This window comes from Solanum verrucosum, unplaced genomic scaffold (genome assembly GCF_900185275.1).
Source record: "Solanum verrucosum unplaced genomic scaffold, falcon-dt-bn FXZP01000062.1, whole genome shotgun sequence".
Lineage (NCBI taxonomy): Eukaryota > Viridiplantae > Streptophyta > Magnoliopsida > Solanales > Solanaceae > Solanum > Solanum verrucosum.
Window position 1 is genome coordinate 7,651,606 of NW_026020477.1, and position 19,028 is coordinate 7,670,633.

General features: G+C 31.8%; 3 protein-coding genes across 4 annotated transcripts in view; 2 read left to right on the forward strand and 1 right to left on the reverse strand.

Annotated features, from left to right (window-relative positions):
* LOC125809192 (uncharacterized) overlaps nucleotides 1-19,028 on the forward strand; it is a 511,850-nt gene that overhangs the window by 144,394 nt on the left and 348,428 nt on the right. The window lies entirely within an intron of this gene.
* Nucleotides 6,309-7,228, forward strand: LOC125809183 (prohibitin-3, mitochondrial-like). Its single transcript, XM_049488841.1, has one exon. It carries the CDS (start codon nucleotides 6,363-6,365, stop codon nucleotides 7,191-7,193), a length of 831 nt encoding a protein of 276 aa, XP_049344798.1. The 5' UTR covers nucleotides 6,309-6,362; the 3' UTR covers nucleotides 7,194-7,228.
* Nucleotides 11,047-16,728, reverse strand: LOC125809144 (O-fucosyltransferase 10-like). Its single transcript, XM_049488798.1, has 10 exons — nucleotides 16,396-16,728; nucleotides 15,330-15,408; nucleotides 14,879-14,946; nucleotides 13,966-14,054; nucleotides 13,280-13,477; nucleotides 12,931-13,135; nucleotides 12,660-12,827; nucleotides 12,320-12,487; nucleotides 11,960-12,150; nucleotides 11,047-11,388 (listed from the first exon to the last, which is right to left on the reverse strand). Exons 1-10 carry the CDS (start codon nucleotides 16,693-16,695, stop codon nucleotides 11,196-11,198), a joined length of 1,659 nt encoding a protein of 552 aa, XP_049344755.1. The 5' UTR covers nucleotides 16,696-16,728; the 3' UTR covers nucleotides 11,047-11,195.

Consider the following 19,028-nt stretch of genomic DNA (forward strand, 5'->3'; position numbering starts at 1 on the left):
CAGTTTGTACGTTTTTCTTTTTGAATTGAATGTCGAAGTGATGATGGGGTTTGGAAAATAAAAATATACCTTTTGTTTTGAATTGATCAATGTCCAATGATGATAGGGGTACGGAAAATAAAAATGTATTGTTGAGACTTGAACTTCTGATTATCCAATGATGGAGTTTCGGAAAATAAAAATGTATTGACTAGACTTGAACGTAGAATCTCAAGGGGAATTTTGAAATCTGATTACAACCACAAGTCAACCTTTAATCTTATGTTAAGGAGGTTAAATTTATATTTATATATATAATTCAAAAAAATCTTATATATACTGTGTAATTGTTTTACTAAGGAGATTTGAGTGAACTACCTTCTAAAAGGCCAACTTTTTTGCCATAAGGAAGGTGTTGTGTGGTGTATAGAACACACACTAATTCCTTTTTTTTTTTTTTTTTTTTTGTAATAATATAAGGGATTTCTCAGCATTGTATATGGAGGAAAGGCAACACGTCCCCCTTCTTTTTGATCTATACAGTACACTTAACATTGTTAAGTGAGATTAATTATTTTATTTAAAAAAAAACATTTGATATTTAAAATTTATTATCCAACTAATTGAAATTTGCCTAGTATAAGATCCATTATCTTCCCTGCCAAAATTTTTACATTCCATGGTTAGAACGCAAAAACTCTAGTTAATAGTCTGCAAATAGTTTATATATTTTTCTTTTTGAAATCGTCCGACTAATTCAAATCCTCCCTAAAAAAAAATTCACTCTATGATTCAAACTCGGACACTCTAGTTAAGGGTGGAGGGTATTGATGGATCTGTTGTTGATGATGTAAGAGAGTTAAGTCAGTATGTATAATAGACTATATTGTAGCTTGTTCCAAAATGTACAACGGTCCAACCAAACTGGAAATTCAATGACCAATGGTGACTTAGAGTCCATGGATCAATTGTGGGGAATACAAATTAGACATATATGTTATGATTTTAATTAAGTCCTGCGCTGATCGATCAATTTAATGAATTAAAGGCTTGTATGATTTTGTTTAACCATACATTAGAAAGGGGTGAAACAAATTAGCTAGACTTGTATATATTTATTGTGGATGGTAGAAGGATGTAGACTTTGCTTTGTTAGGTGTATTTGGTACATAGGAAAGAATATTGGATATTAATGTATACTTTTTAGTTGGTAAGTATCCATACCAGACAATTTATTGTGATATTTTTCAATAAAAATTCAAGAAGTTTCTATCCAGTTAGTTAGTTAGACTTTGAGTTGTCTTATTTTGATCAAGTCAGTGTAAGTTTTTCTTTTTCTTTTTTGGCATAATATATAAACATGACTTTTAGCTTGGCTTCAACGGATAACTATGTGACTTTTAGCTTGGCTTCAACGGATAACTATGCCTTTCAACTTAATTTGACTGTGCACAAGTAGACACTTAAATATGTATGAAATTGAACAAGTAGACACACGTGTCCTACATGGCATAATACACGTAGGATGCCATGTAGGACACAAAGTTGCCATGTAGGGTGCAATGTAGGACGAATGTGTCCATTTGTTCAATTTTATACAAATTTAAGTGTCTACTTGTGTACACCCAAAGTTAAAGTTATACTTATCAGCTGAGGCCAAGTTAAGAGTCATATTTATGTAATTATGCTTTCTTTTTTTTTTGGTTATTTCTCCACTTATGCAAAGAAAATAGGTATTCTTATTATGAAAAAAAGGCTAAAAATACCAAATTTATTTAATTTGAATTATCATTATCCTCAATTAACCTATTGGTCCATGGATGCCCCTATCCTTATTTTTTGGCTCATATTTACCCTAAAACAAACAAATCTAGTGACATCAAGCATTGGGGTGACATGACATTCTCCAATTGAATTTTACATAAGCCAAATATGAATTAAAATATCCACCCATTCAACCTATCTTGACACTGTTTTACAAGCAAAAGACCTATATGTTTAAAATGCTTATTTACCATAAATTCTCATCTGAATAATTGCAAGTTGAAGTATGATTCTCAGACTTTGAAATCAAACTCATCACAATTATGTTTTAGTTTGTATAGCTAACATTAAACAATACATATTTTCTCAATCTAGATGTTAGAAATGTTGTCTAAAGATTCAAACATTTATAAATCCTCAATTAAAGATAAACTAGGAAGAAGAAAACCACAAAATCTTATTTTTAAACCTTCGCCTAAAAAATTGAAAGTGCAGGAGGGAGACATGGTGAATTGAAAACCTTTTTTTATTCTATGTTTATAAGACAATTAATGAGTCGGGTGTTTAACAATTGAATAAGTCAATAAACAATAAAAGAAGAAAGTAAATTACACAAAATATTTTATACTGATTGAGATTTCATGTGGATCTTAGTCCAGTCCCTTGGATTGCAAGAAATATTTTTGCAAGTCTTTCTTTAATGAACTTTGTATTATTACCTTAAATTGCACAATAATATTTTTCAGAAATATTCATTTGAATATTTTCACTATTTATTCCCATTTTCTCATGCAATAATCTAACCAATTCAACATATATAGTGAGTCGAGGTAGACATGCTAATAATTGTTCTAGCACATTCAAAATAATTGAATTCGTTCATATCAGTAATTATTTCGCCACCCAATAGAAAACAACCATAACATTATGTTCAAAGTTTGCCATTTTTATCCTACACATAAAAATAAGATATCTTTTTTTATTAATATTAATAAATCAAAAAGAATAATTTTAAAGCTATAGTAAGAACTTAACATAATATTATATATTGACTTGACTTATTTAATACATGATGAAGTTTTGTGAATATTATTTCAACAATGGGCCACACAAGTATAAACATTTCTGAATATTGTTGGAATATGCAAAACGTTTCTTACAACAAGATTTATTTTATAATCACATGTCAATTTGGAAAATGGAGGAATATGACTTTAACGAAGTGTCATAACTCACAATCATGTTTTTAAGGTAGGATTCTTAAGAAACGTTACTATGAGAAACATTTTAGGTGTAATTAAAATGTTTTAGTGAGTAATGTTTTAAATTTGCAGGATTAGATGACTCGTGATTAGATTCTTAAGAAACGTTATTGTGAGTAACATTTTAGGTGGAAAATGTACCTCAGAGTGACATATTATAAAGCGTTACTCACAGTAACATATTAAGCTAAAAATATTACTCATAGTAACGTTTCTTAACTTAACGCCGCCAACCACAATATTTTATGCCCTAAAACGTTATTGAGAAATAAGTTTATACTAATTTTGTAAAAAAATGAAAAAACGTAACTCACATCAACGTATTGGACTAAAAATGTTACTTATAGTAACCTTTTTTTAACTTAACGCCATTAACCACAATATTTCACACAACTCAATTTTTAAAAATAAAATATGCCCTAAAAACATTTCTGAGAAATACATTTATACTCCCTTTGTTCCTCTTTATATGTCACCTTTTTAGATTTCACTTGCGTTAAGAAACTAAGTAAGTTTACAATTCTATCCTTATTTTTTATGTTTTTTTTTTTAAAGTCACCTTTTCAATAAATGATAAATATGCTAGATTTCAGTATATGAGGTACTTTTTCTTTATCTATCACAAGAAAAAAAAGATACAGACTTAATTAAAATTTGGGAGTAATTTTTCTAGCATAGTATTAAATGTTGTTGTAATTCTTCATCTTTGTATGCTTTTTCTCCTTAATCTGAAAATATATTCAAGTCGAGACTGTGCAAAACTCCTTTATTTGGATCTTGATTTTTCTCAAATTGGCCTTCACATATTTTGGTTGAGTCTTCTATTTTTACATCCTTTAAACCTTTTGAAGTGTCATCTTCCTTGATAAAATTTGTTGAAGCTTCAACTTTCAATTTTTTTTTCTTCGTCTTTTATTTTTAATTTGTTTGTTGACATTTCTTTTTCAAAACAAGATTTTATAAAGTAGTGCAATGGTAAGAGTAATTAATCAATGTATGATGTAATTACAATGAACATTAATTACTTATTAGTTTTTCTAGGCTGGTCAAATATTTACTAATTAACTATCAAGGATTATGAAGAATATTGTAATTAATAATAAATTGATTTTATGAAATGACAATTATTACAAACCAACTATTTATAGTAAGGATAACATATAAAAAGAAACGGAGGGAATACTAGTTCTGTAAAAAAAATTAAAAACGTATTATTTTGATGAATTGATTTAAATAATGACTTAGTTTAATAAAAAAACCTTAACTTCCTATAAAATTTATATAATCATATACATAAAATTATGAGCAAAATTCAAAGCCGGTTTTTTTTTACATTTTGATTGAAAACTAGTGTTATCTTATATGAGGGAACTTTCGCATATAACCACTCAAAAATAACGTAATTATGCTCCATAACTATAGTTTGCTAATTACGAGTCGTAGCTACATGTTATAGGAAGGAGAGTGGTGAGTGAGATTGGGAGAGAGAGGAGAGAGGCGAGCGAGAGAGGGCAGAGAGTGAGAGAGAGGTGAATTATATATGTATATTTGTCAAAATAATTGTATATAGTAATTGGTATACATATGTATTTGTATATCCGGCGAGCGAGATTTTGCGTACACTTGTATAATTGAGTAATACAAAGTCTGTAATTATACAAATATGACAAACTCGAAATAATGAATTGATACAAACATAAACATATGAACTTTAAACAGTTTTACAATATTTTATACAAATTACATTATATAAATTATATTATACAAAATTTGAAAACTACACGTTTATACAAACTTTAAAAGGTTATACAAAAAAAAGATTGAATGTATATGGTGATAAAACTAAAAAACCAAAGGAACTCATCGTCATATACAAATACAAACCATCGTATACAAAATACAAACCAAATGAAGAATTGTTAGTTGCGAATTATACAAATTATACAAACGTGATTAATTATACAAATTTGAAGTCAGCCCACGTAATTAATGGTTAATGCTAATCGCGAGTGATAATTATGAAAAACTATAGCTATGATGACTAAGAGCCTGTTTGGATGGGCTTTTAAGCTGGTAAAACTGGCTTAAAAAGCCAGTTTTTGACTTATTAGAGTGTTTGACAATTATCAAAGTGACTTATTTTAAGTAAAAAATGACTTATTTTAAGCCAAAAGCTAAAAGCTAGGGGAGGGGAGCTTCTTTTTTTTTTTAACTTAAAAGCTCTTTTATGTTGACCAAGTATATTACCTTTTTGCCCTTAATTCTTTTATACAATTTCCAAATTGCCCATATTGAATTATTATTATTATTATATTATTATTATTATTATTATTATATTATTATTATTATTATTATTACTATTACTATTATTATTAATTTTTTTTTTATTATTAAATTATTATTATTATTATGCTTATTATTATTATAATAATAATAATTATAATTATATTATTATTATTATTATGTGTATTATTATTATAATAATTATTATTACTATTACTATTACTATTACTATTACTATTATTATTATTATTATTATTATTATTATTACTATTACTATTACTATTACTATTATTATTATTATTATTATTTTATTTTTTATTTTTTATTATTATTATAATAATAATTATAATTATAATAATAATAATAATTATTATTATTACTATTACTATTTTATTATTATTATTATTTTATTATTATTACTATTACTATTATTATTATTATTATTATTATTTTTATTTTTTATTTTTTATTATTATTATTATTATTATTATTATTTCTGAAATATGAATTTATATTCCTCTTATAAGGTGGTAAAGAAATATGTGAATGATCGAAAAATATTATTGCTTATGGATGTAAAGCATAAATTAATTTTGTTTTAATTTTTTTTTTAAGTATAAAAACCTTAAATTAATCAACTTTTTATCATGTTAACAGCTTAAAGGGTATTTCAGACATTTTGATAAAAAAAAGTGTTTACCAACACTTATTTGCCAAACACATCAACAACTTTTTTTTCAACTGCAGCACTTTTATCCAAACACATAACTACTTATTTTAAAAATAAGTTCCAGCACTTTAAAAAGTTACTTTTTTTAAGTCAATCCAAACGGGCTCTAAAGTTTACTTGACCACTTAATTTTTCCCTTTTATATTTTGATATATGGTACTAAAATAGTGCTACATGTGATAGTAACTATTAATCTAATTTTGTAAATAGAAAAAAAAAAAAAAAACTTTATTCCAAATGTTAAACTTGCACAGCAATCCAAACTCTCTGCTCTAAAACCCTCCATTCTTTTCTCTTAAGCCCTAATCTAAAATCTCAGTCTCTCTGTTTCTACATTCACAACAATGGGTAGCCAAGCTGCTGTTTCCTTCCTCACCAACATAGCCCGCGCCGCTTTCACTCTCGGCCTCGGCGGCGCACTTGTCAATTCCTCCCTTTACACCGTCGACGGCGGTCAACGCGCCGTTCTCTTCGACCGTTTCAATGGTGTCCTTGAAAAAACCGTTGGTGAAGGCACTCATTTTTTGATCCCATGGCTTCAGAAGCCCTTCATATTCGATATTCGTACCAGGCCTCACGTTTTCTCCTCAGTCTCCGGTACAAAGGATCTACAAATGGTTAATCTCACGCTACGTATTCTTTCTAGACCAGAAATATCACGCCTTCCCTACATTTTCAAAAACCTAGGTACTGAATATGACGAAAAAGTCCTTCCTTCTATTGGTAATGAGGTGCTCAAAGCTGTTGTGGCTCAATTTAACGCTGATCAGCTCCTTACGGATCGTCCACAGGTCTCTGCACTTGTACGGGAGACTTTGATTAAACGTGCCAAGGATTTCAATATTGTGCTTGATGATGTGGCGATCACACACTTATCTTATGGAGCTGAGTTTTCGAAAGCTGTGGAGCAGAAACAGGTAGCTCAGCAGGAGGCTGAGAGATCGAAATTTGTGGTGATGAAAGCTGAGCAAGAGAGGAGGGCTGCGATTATTCGGGCTGAAGGAGAGAGCGAATCTGCCAAGCTGATTTCAGATGCTACTGCGGCTGCTGGAATGGGTTTGATTGAGTTGAGGAGGATTGAAGCTTCTAGAGAAGTTGCTGGGACTTTGGCTAAGACTCCTAATGTTGCTTACTTGCCAAAGCAAGGGAATATGCTTCTTGGACTCAACCGTTGAGTAGGTAATCAATTGAGTAAAATGCTAGTTTATTTATGTATTTATCTTTTCAGAAAATCTTATGTTCATTGTTAACTTATCTAAAATTTTTACAAACAGACTCTAAAAGAACAGACTGCTAGAAGAAGAATCAATTTTAATCACTTCGGACAAAAATGTAATCCACTTGAATCAACAATTTTGTGAAGTTTGTAATATTCAAGGATTAGTTTACCCTCTTTTATATTTAATCCTATTTTTTGACTTACTTCTTTCTCTTTCTGTTTTTGGGGTTTTTTCCTGTGATGTGTACCTCTGTCTTTGAAGAAACAGAGGAGGGGGGCCAGCTTTCTTTCCTGATGGGGACTAAGAAAAGGAGACGAATATAGCTAAACAGCTGCAGCAGAAAGAACGAAAAGCCAAAAGTCAAGGTGCATAGATTCAGCTTAGGGGTTTATGAGAGATTGATTGATGGACCTAAGCTAAACAACTAAGATTGAACCTAAACCAAAACCTATAGACTGAATTAGGAGAGCAGAGGTTTATCTGCACGTCAAAAAAGGGAAAATAAATGTTGATATTTGAAAGATAGGAAAAAATGGTAGGTTTCAAATTTGCCATAGAAATAAGTAATACGTAAAATTTAAAGAAGTAATACACACATACTTTGTCAAAGGCCACTTTCTCTAGTTTGTCTGAAGCAGAGACAATCAGATATCATGGGATAGAAGGACTAATGAATTGGAAAGTCGGTACAATTTAGTTAAAAGTAGTGGATCACAGAGATAGGCAACAACAACATACCTTGTATAATCCCACAAGTGGAGTCTGGGGAGGTAGTGTGTACGCGGATAATCCCACAAGTGGAGTCTGGGGAGGTAGTGTGTACGCGGATAATCCCACAAGTGGAGTCTGGGGTGGGGAGGTAGTGTGTACGCGGACCTTACCCCCTACCTTGTGGGGCAGAGAGGCACGGAGAGTATAAAAAGAGACTGATCATGTTTCAAAGACTCATTTTATAAGACTGTATATCTAGATGGATAGTTCATGATTTTACCATACTGAGGCAGCATTGCAGGTTGTCCCCTTTTCCAATCTTGAGTAAGTCTCGGGGCTGAGTTGGCATAATAGTTCGACATTGTGTAGGATCCTCTCACATTCCAATGTTACATGGACTGTGGGTATGGATAAGTAACCAGTACAGGTGTCTGTGAGCATACTGAGTAGGTAAATAGACCTTTTCGCTAACTTTTGGTGTATTATGAAGATTCGTAAAGAACGATAGCTTGTGGAAAAGTAACAGTCAGGTTAATGGCTAATCCATAGCTGTTGTAGTACTGCCTGAACTGAGGACAAGAAGGTTTCTGGTGCAGACAGGCTTATAGAATACTTACTGGCCTTCTCTTTGCTATCCCGCAATACCAGAATTAGTTTTCCAGTATTTAATCACCAAACGGGATCAGGTTCAAGATGTCTATTTTTGGCAGATAAGGGCTAAAAAAGGGGAAAGTAATGAAGGTTTGAGGAGTGTTCAGTGAGGATTGTTGTGAATGGGCCATGCTTAGTATGTGGTGATTATTGAGAAAGTTAGATGATTTATTATTTAGTGTTTTTGAAATGATGAAACATTAGAATGATGTAACCTTGTATTATATGTTGAAAGGCTATTGCACCGGTCTCTCAAGGTTCTTTGATGAGTCAGGTTCTACTTCCTGGTTTTTTCTTGGTTTTGTGTGCTAAACAAGATTTGCATCTGATTTATTACATTTTGTGAGGCCCCATTGTATTAAAAACCTTAACCTTTATTGAACTAATGAATCCCTCAATGAAATAGGACATACTTGCATACAATATGTGCCAGGTTAATTTTATACTTAATTATTGTATTTTCAGCCAACGTGCTGTTGCTGTGCAGTATTAAAATTTCCCTAGTTTGTGTATGTGGTGGTGGTGGGGGAATTGGTCTTTGCTTCTGGTGGTGATCAAGATTTATTTACTTAGTGATTTTTTTTTTATAATTTACTAAGAAATGTTTTCATACTAGCTATTGGCTAGATCTTAATGGTTGGGATATTGAGAATTCAATCATAGAAGAGGCCCAATCTTTTTCATGAACACTTGCATAGACTGCCGAAATAAGACCTAATCTCTGCTCTTGTTATGTGATTTGCTCGTATTACTGAATTGAGGTATTGTTTGTTTGTTTGAACTATGTTAACAATCTGAAGCTTTTGTAGAACATGTATTATATGGCTGTGTAGTATTGTGGGGTTTAAGGCTGATGCTCTTTTTGCTTCCTCAAAGTGAGCACTGTTTTATTTCTATCTATCAGATCCTCTGGAAATTGTCTCCTTTATCTGGTCCAAAAAAATTCTTATCTTTTGCTTTTTTTTTCTTCGTTCAATGTTCATTGTGGCTCTTTTGTTCCTTTCCAGGTGGTTTCTTTAATGGTGAGGTATTTTACTGCTGCTTTGGTGGCCTCTTCTTGCCAGTCTGTTTTTCTCGTTCAAGATGACACCTTGATTCATCCTGGACAATGTTATAGCGCGTATGAAGAAAACCAGGAACACTGAGGATGTTTTTTGTTTTGGTTCCCTTTACAATACACATTATAGTGTGTTTTCTTTAGACAATCCATTGTTTTCCTTAGCTTACCCTATTTACTAACCTAGTTTAAATAATCGTCATTCCAACATTTTGAAGAGCCTATTGCAAATTATTGCACGTGAATCTCCAATTAGTATTTTCTTGTTGTTTATGTAAATACCCACAGCTGAGGAAAACAAACTAGGTAAGCCTCATATCATCCATCTGGCCTAGCCAAATCTAATTTTAGTTCTTTGGAATCTGCATGGTTTATGTCAAGTGACTCAGTTAAAGCATTTGTTTGAGCTAAATTTACTTTAGGAAAAAAGGTCAACCCTTTCACAAAAATGGTTTGAACAAACAGAATTTTGTAAAGTCAATTTTTTTTTTTAGTATTTTCAAACAAATGCCATGACAAATTCTCAATAATTTTCACAGTTAAAATGTTATTAAGTGATAGAGAAAACCCAAAAAAATAAATTAGGCCGGTGCTATGACAGGGTAGAAGCAATTTTTTTGTTTCAACTCATGTTAGTGTGGACATTATATTTGAGATTCAAAAAACTCCCTTTATTGCTTAGCGCTTAAATTAGGACAGAAGGAGTAGTTGATTGTAACTTGTAAGTCATCAATAACGAGTTTAGGATATAGATTCATTCATCTTATTTAAATTAATGCTTAAATATGTGGAAAATGGAAACCAAAAAGTAGCCGTAGTTATTTTCATTTTAAATTTTGAGTGTCAAGTCCTGATCATTTCATATCGAACTTATCAGTATCCAGGAAACTTATGTGCAATGGTTCAAGGCAGAATGACTGATTATTCTTATTTCAACTTCAGTATACTTTGTACTTGCTTGAATTTTGCATCGAACTACACAGGCCGTAAACTGTACGTTTTACATTACACATTTCTTAAACTTTGGAATTTACTGTTCATGTCGCCCTACTTAAGCTCATCTCAGTCCAAATACTATATAAAGCTGCAAAAATCCTTAAGATACTTGCTAAGGTAGAAACACCTGGCACAATAAATCTTGAAATTTAATCAGTTAAAAACTTGTAGCATTACAACTGGTAGACTAGACGAGCACAAATTTCCAAAAGAAATGTGAAGGCAGTAACAAATCCTAAGAAGAAAAGAGAAAGAACAAAAAAATTTCTACTACTATTATAGTAAGTGGAAGTTTAGGTACTACAAAGGGTACTGATATCAACTACATATAAGATCAAATGTCCTGCCTCGCCGGTTAAGGCAAATCTCGAGATGCTTTAACGATGATCTTCGATTCCTGTCATCAACGTTGGACTTGCAACTATGGATCTATTCTACCACTCCCCATTGACACATAAAGTCTGGTGTTTGCAAAAGGATCCCAACTTAATTGATCAACTTCGGCTTCTCAAATCAGAGAAACTTAGAACTATCGAACAATCTTAGTGATCTACCATGAGGTATGAATTACTACGGTTGGTAGTTCTTTTTGACTCCCAAAGGCACCTGCATTCAGGCAAAGGATTCGAATAGATAGAACCTTTTCTGGTGGACTTCTTAACTCTAGGTACCATTATGCCCTTCCTATCACTTTCAGCCAGCATTGATCCCATTTGATCCTTGAAATCAATCCAGCTGTTTAGCAGTTTAAGGAAAACAAAAAACAATTGAGTAAAAACAATAAGAGGCATTGATTCTCTAATAGGATCGTAGACACTCTGATACCATGTGAGAAATATTGGAGAAGAGTATTGTTGAATTTTTGTATCTACATTATTACACACATATACACTATAGTACAATCCTTTTCCAAGTAGGATTCTATGTACTATTCTTGTTCCTACTCCTATTCTAACAGCCGTGTTCCAAAATAAAGGTAGATTCAGCCTCGGAAACATTCTGAAATGATAAATTTTAGGGGCAGGTTCATTCCATTTCTTTTGATATTTACTTTTTGCATGCAGGTTAGTAGATTATTCACGACTAGATAATATCATGATTCATGAGCAAATAAGTTGACTCATATGCATAAAAACGCATATAGTTCTACCTTTGAGATCAAGAAGTGAGGCTTTCATGAAATCACATCAAATTCTACCTATAGAAGTATAATGCTTACAGGCAAGGAAAGGTAGAATTTGTTTTCAGTTATATGAGAAGCAGAAAGAGAAGAATATAGACGAGAGCTATACGAAAAGGATCTCACCTTGTGCTTGTGTTCTGCAATAAAGTTACAAGCTTGATTTTATCAGGTTTGATAGTCTTGGCATGTCCATTGAAAAGGTACCTTCTATGACCAATCAAAAAATGAGGGAAGTTTCCGCCTTGAGTGGTTACAAATACCTCACTAAACAAGCATACTAGGTAGTCCACAGCAGCTAGTCTTGATGAATAACCCTGTAAAACAAACTTAGGTTCAGTTCAAGCAAAAATAGACAGAGGACACATCCATTTCTCAATTGGTCCAATATCTAGTCCATTTGATGGTATTATTGGCAGGTGGTCAATCGTGTCTAGATGTACAACACACTATTTCTTGAAGAAATGGCTTGTCATCAACATATACCTCAAATGGAGCAAGCTCATCTTTGGTTGCCAAAGTTTCCTTGGTTTGTAGGAGTGGAAACATCTTCCGCAGAGGTGCTAGATATCTATCTGCCTGGTATATCTTCCCAGAAGCCAAATATATCGGAGTGTCTTTGGAAAATCCCATACCCCTAAGCATCATGCCAACCTATCCTGACAAAGAAAAATATATGAAACAAAAGAGTAGCTACAAGCCTACAACGAATAAATTCAGATACATCAGGATGTCACTTAGGTAGTATAACGCTGATAAATTCATTTTCTTCTCCAGATGAAAATCCAAGTTTTATTTAAAGGAAAACAGCTAAATAAAGTCTAACCTCTACAGGGGTCATAGGACATTTTCCATTTTTACGGTTGAGACCAGGTGCAATAACACGATATTTTTGTTTGAACTTCTTTCCCCATCCTTTCTCACGTACTACATCCATTTCTGACTTTTCAACCTGTCCTCCATCATAAATACAACACGAAAAGGCTACCATGTCCTTCACATATAAGATGGATATTTCATCATTAGATTGAAGATCAACAGGTTCACTGGACCTCCAGAAAATGCCATGCAAGTAGAACTAGGAAGAGAGAGTGTACCTCCTCAAAGCGAAGGTGGACAGAAATATACTTCCCACTAGAGTTAGAGCTCCTCTCAATCATGCGCTTGACCAACTTCTTTGCAAGTTCTGATATGGCTAAGGAGAACTTCAAAGCTTCATAATTGGAAAAGCATCTCAGGAACTGAAGATGAGATGGAAGATGCATTGACAATCTATTAGCGAAGGGGGAAATACGAACAACCCTGCATGATAAAGTAACCAGTGAATACAAATAAAGTAGGTCTGCATAAGTAACAAAATAATGTGATACTAATGTCAATGCCAGCTCTTAACTACTAGGAAAGAAGTGCCATCCACTAAAAATTGAAAAACAAAAAATTGCATACCGCTGCTTAAATAAGACAGGATAAACCTCTTCCAGGTAATATCTTGGAGGTGCCCAAGCTTGAACTCGCAAATTTTGAATATTGCTGATATTAGAATCATATCTCTCCATCAGTTCCGTTGGTAGTTCTTTGACCACTTCTATATAATCTTTAAGGGTGGACATGAAATGGTCTTCGTCATAAATATCACCAAATTCACTGCTTTGTGACAAAAACAGAAACAACAAACATAACCTTTGTGAATACAGAAGTTCAACTGGATGTGGTTATTGGTGTTATTTAAACGTGAAATAGTGATTTAACATGAGAAACCTTGCACAAGAATGAAGCACGTAGAGACGGAACCTACACTAGTCAATGGAAAGGAATATTCTTCAATCACCCTACACCTATTTCATTTTAGCAGTTAGGTGTGCTTGGTTAGAAATACAGGAAGGCAAAGAATGTGAAAGAAGAGTTCAATAAGAAAGCAATATAGGAAACCTTTCTTAATCCAACACAACATTGCACTTCTTCCGTCTGGCACATCCTTTCATCATATAAGGATGTCCTTGAGATCGTAAAATGTGTAATTTCAGAGAGTATAGAACCTTGAGATCGGATAGGACAGGCGATAAAGATGTGTAAATTTTCAACCATTACTTGGTAGGATTAACACACTAGTAAGTACTGATGTGGAAACTTGCCTCGAATCCCTCCAGACATTGTGAAACTCCAGACGAGGAATAAGTAATGTGGCATTCAATAGCGCAGCAATGACTACTGCATTGCAAATCTGTAGTAAAAGCAATAAGGTTACTACCCAAAACCAACAACTGCAATCAGCATAACTTCTGTGTTCTTACTGCTTCTCTAATTAGATTTTTTTTAGTAATAATAAAATTATTAGAAGTATTTTTTAACAAAAAATAAATTATATTGTGTCTTTCTTTTAGTTCATTTCGAAAAATTAAAGAATGTTTATTTCTTTTTTGTCAATTTTTAAATTTAACTTCCACGTAACATGTTTAAGACCATAGGATTAAAAAATATTTTGGTATATATATATATATAGTCTAAGACCATAGAAAAAATAAAGTTTTTTCATTAAAGAGAAGAAATAACTTTGGATTTCAAAAAAAAATTTAAAAAATAAAAGCTACGGCTCTGATTCATTTTTGGCTTTAGGCCACTAAATAATTTGAGCCGCCATGGTACGTCGAAAACCATTACTTGGTATTTATTTAAAAAGAAAAATGAAGTTGAAAAGGAACACAATAGCTTGTACTTTAGCAATGATCTAAAATTGAAAAAGAATAGACAAATCTAATAAAATAAGAGATCGAGCACACAAGTACAATTCTTTTTTATGATAATCGAGAAATCCCGTAAAGTTAGTTGCAATGTGACACATATTCCGGTTAATACTAATACTAACTTCTCTGGCTGGGTTCGAACTTATGACATGAGCCGAACCTACAGATTAATGCTGCTTTTACTCTCTTACTACTACACCAAAACTTTGGGGGTCTCAAATACAAATTAAATATATAACAAATTTACAGTTTTAAATTACTTGGTAAATACAGTGACATTTTGACTCAACATGAAATTACATACCGATGATCGCTGCTGATTGAGGCCACCATTGGCATCAACAATTAAGTAAAGATTAGCTCCAGGAGAATCTGACATAATACTTTTGTTAGTTTATTCTGATTTAATGTAACTATATGCATTCCAATAGTGTCCACCAACTTTACTATTTTGACTAGATGAAAACTAGCAAATCTGCAATTGATCTCAATGCATCAAATTTGGACTCGGTCAAGTCAGCAGGTTAAATTCCGTACAAAAATTTATAAGTGGTTTGGAAATTCTAACCTTGGTGCAAATTGACGGTATGAACTATAATAATTTTGTCATTTCGTATTGAAAATGCAATTTTGACCAAAATGCAGTTTGATGGTTCGGTTATGGAAAGTGAAATGTAGACAAAATGTGCAGAGAGCAATTCAGTTTTCAGTAAGAACAAAATCTAGCACAAGGCAACAACATGTTATTTTGATACCTTTAGTTGAGGCAATAGTCCCAAAGGAACAGGGTTTTTGCTCTTTTAGCTTTCTTTTGTATATCCAGACAGAGGACAGCTACAATAAGATTGGTGAATCAATTCAGCTAATTATCATAACATAACAAAAAGTCAAACAATTACAAGGATTAACACAATTACTGGACTAATTCATCATCTGCAAAAAAAAACCCAATATTTAAAACAAGATTCTTACTTTGTTTTCCCACAAAATATTGTAAGAGAAGAGGGGATGGGATTCAATGAGAGAGGCATGTGAGTTGTCCCGAATACCATTATAAAATTTCTATTTATAAAAAAATATAAGTGTTTGCATATATGCATATGCCTCTATTTTTTATTTTTTTTTGGGTTTCCCAGGGTGTTCAGAGCCTACATTTGAGTCCGATTAAATCTGAATCGCGCATTACATTCGGGAGTAGCACTCCCAACATGATTATTTTCTTTTTCAGTGTGCTTTTTCGGAATTCAATTTTATTCCCTTTTAGTGATTTTTTTTCGTCTTCTCAAAGTGACATCAGACGTGGACAAATTAGTCACTAAAAGGAGTAGTATTTAATTTAGAAAGGAGTTACATTTTGCTTTCAAAGCATCCAAAAAAAAGGTCTGATAATTTCATGTTAAAGTTCAAGAGAATTGACCATAACAGAAGTGCTTAAATCATAATGAAACAACAATTTTGGACCATCACAGAAAGTGACAAAAAATACTCTCTCCATTCCCTCTTAGTTGTCCAATTTAAACTTTGGATTCACATAGATTAATTAATATTTAGTTTTAGCTCTTGCGAGATAATTTGAAGAATAAGTAACTAATATTAATGGTTAAAATGTAAAAAACTCTTGATACACTAAAATATCAAGTAAAATTGAAAATGTGAGTCTTCCTAAATTACAATTTGTACTCAACTAAAACAACTTTCACTAATTTCCTCTTCTTCCTTTTGCTTTTCAAAAAGTAAAGTTGAATAGGGTTTTCACGAATTCCGAAAACAGGAAAAAATCATCAGTTTAGATCTGCTAATAAATGAAAGGAGCAAAGTTACCTGAATTGAAGAAGAATTATCAGCTTCAATATCAGTCCAAAGCTTCTGAAAAATCTCATGACTACGATAAACAGCACCAGTTGCTAAACCAGAATATTGCAGCAGGGAAAACAGGGGGCCAACGCAGCTGATCAGTCCCGTAAGGTATAGAACAGAGACAAGCAGCAGAAAATTCCTCCGGTGCAACATTGCAAAGCTTCCCCGCCGGCGTAGTCTCCTCCGGCAATTTTGCCGGTTCCGCGGAGATGTCGGCGGGGAGCTGTTGTTAATGGTGTAACAATTTGCACTTTTCGAAGACATGATGATACAAAGAGAGAGAAAAATGTATGTGAGATTTGACAAATGGAAAAAAAATATATGTGATGTATGTTGCACTTTTGAAGATTTTAGAGAAGTAGTGCATTCAAATAGTAGTTGTTAATAATTAAAGTGGCCATGGAGTATGGAGCCAACAATGTAGGAGAGGAGAGTGAAGATGCTGACAGTAAATATCCCTCTCGACTTTGACCTTCCAATGGTTTGGCAAATGTAAATGAAAAAAACAAAAGAGATACTCTGGTTTGAAAGATCTATTTTTCTTTTTAGTCTGTTTTAAAAAAAAATAACTCATTTTTTTCAACACTTTAATTTCAACATATTTAAGATCAATTTTTTCTTTTATTTTCATAAATTTTGTGTCAAGTCAAACTAGAGAAAAAGTACATAGTAAAACAAATATTCTCCCTGTTTCACAAAGAATGACTTAGTTTGACTTGACACGGAGTTTAAGAAAATAAAGAAGACTTTTGAATCTTGTGATCCTAAATTAAAGTTATGTCAAATGTACAAAATTGCTCTTTAATCTTGTGGCTTTAAACATGTTATGTGGAAAACTGAAATTAAAATGTTACCATAAAAAGGAAAAGGTCATTTTTTTAAAAACAGACTAAAAGGAAAAAATGTCATTCTTTTTTAAAGAAATGGAGTATATGTTACGTTTAATATACACAATTGTAGTTCTAAACAATGTATACACAACTATAGTTTTAATTTTTTTTTTATAATTTACAGCTACATTATTTATTTAATAGCTATCAATTTAAAAGTGTATCTTTCAATGAACGTATTTCAAGACTATTTTAAGCATTATATCTGTCAATTATCTTTCCCTCCTTTTCTCTCTCCCAAAATTAGCAACATTCTTTTTTTTTTATGAATGATTTTCTTCCTCTTTTTTGCATGGATGACTCTTCGAATGCACTCCAAATTCAAACTCAACGATGCCATGCTTTCTCTCCCTTGCTCCGATAAAGCATTAATCGTGATGGTTTGTGAAACTCCGTTGACAACCATAAGAGAACATTTTGAAGTTTAAGTTCAAATTGCGGCTTTATGATGAAATTATTGTAAGAATTAAATGAGTGATATTTTGAAAGATTGGACATTTAACGAGGAGTTCATATCTTTAGTTTGAAGGATTTTAGTGTAAATTTGAGGTAGATTTGGTGGATTTAGAATCAAACACACCCATATATGTATTGTATTAATATATTAATGCACTTGTATATGTTTTGTATTCATGTATTTGAGTGTCCTTGTTAATTGTTATACATTTTTATCAATGTATTTGAATATTCCTATAGTGTATTCATCACATGAATGTATTTGAAGAGCCAATTAAAGTATATATGGTCCTTATTATTCATGATGTATCAATGTATTTGAGTGCATCTATAACTGATTATAAATTTGTATCAATTTATTCAAGTGTATATGTTTCTTGTTATCCTTTTGTATCAAGTGTATTTATTTGTATTTTCTACTGATTATACATTTGTACCAAGTGTATCTGCTTATTGTTATTTGTTTTGTATTAATGTATTCGAGTGTATCTGTGATTTGTTATAAATTTATATCAATGTATTTTAGTGTATTAGTTCTTTGTTTTATATTTGTATCATGTATTTCAATGTATATGTTCCCTGTTATACATTTGCATCAATATATTTGAGTGTTTCTATAGTGTATTTATCACAAGAATGTATTTACATCAATGTATTCAAGTGAAAAGAGTTTGTAACAACATAAAAATTTATGTATCAATATCGTACAATTAATAGTCAGTGATATAGCAAAATCAATAAAGAAGAAAAGATCTTGTAGCGCAATTCATTTTTTTATTATGAAAAAGATCTTGTGAGATTTATTTAAGTGTTGAACTCTGAAATCTCACAAGATCTTGTTGGAGAAATAATGCACTACATCAAATATTATATTTGTGTACAAAGTCACTTTTAATAGAAAAATACATTGAATTTTGGGTAGCAACAAAGGGTTTCATGTATATTAAAGAACTATGTTTAATTAAGATTTTTCAGAAGTATTATAAAAAATATATATTCTTATTCTTATTTTTAGTTTTAAATGCATTATTCAAGAAAGAGTTTAGGAAATTATGTTTTTATGTTACCTAATTGTAAAGATTATGTTTTGAAGAAAGTTTAGCCACTTCAAAATACGAAAGTTTACAACTCTTCATTACAAATAAATATGGTTTCAAAGAAAATTTTCCTTTATCCTGAAAACTCAAAACATCAGTATGCTATAGTTGTGAGCTTAGTCTCACCAACAGTACAATTTTACAATTTTGAGAA

Coding starts and splice junctions, on each gene's coding strand:
- LOC125809183 (XM_049488841.1), top strand. CDS start 6,363: ATGGGTAGCCAAGCTGCTGTTTCCTTCCTCACCAACATAGCCCGCGCC.
- LOC125809144 (XM_049488798.1), bottom strand. CDS start 16,695: ATGTCTTCGAAAAGTGCAAATTGTTACACCATTAACAACAGCTCCCCG. Junction 14,055..14,878: donor TCAATCAGCAGCGATCATCG/GTATGTAATTTC, acceptor CTTTTACTACAG/ATTTGCAATGCAGTAGTCAT. Junction 12,828..12,930: donor TCCACCTTCGCTTTGAGGAG/GTACACTCTCTC, acceptor TTATATGTGAAG/GACATGGTAGCCTTTTCGTG.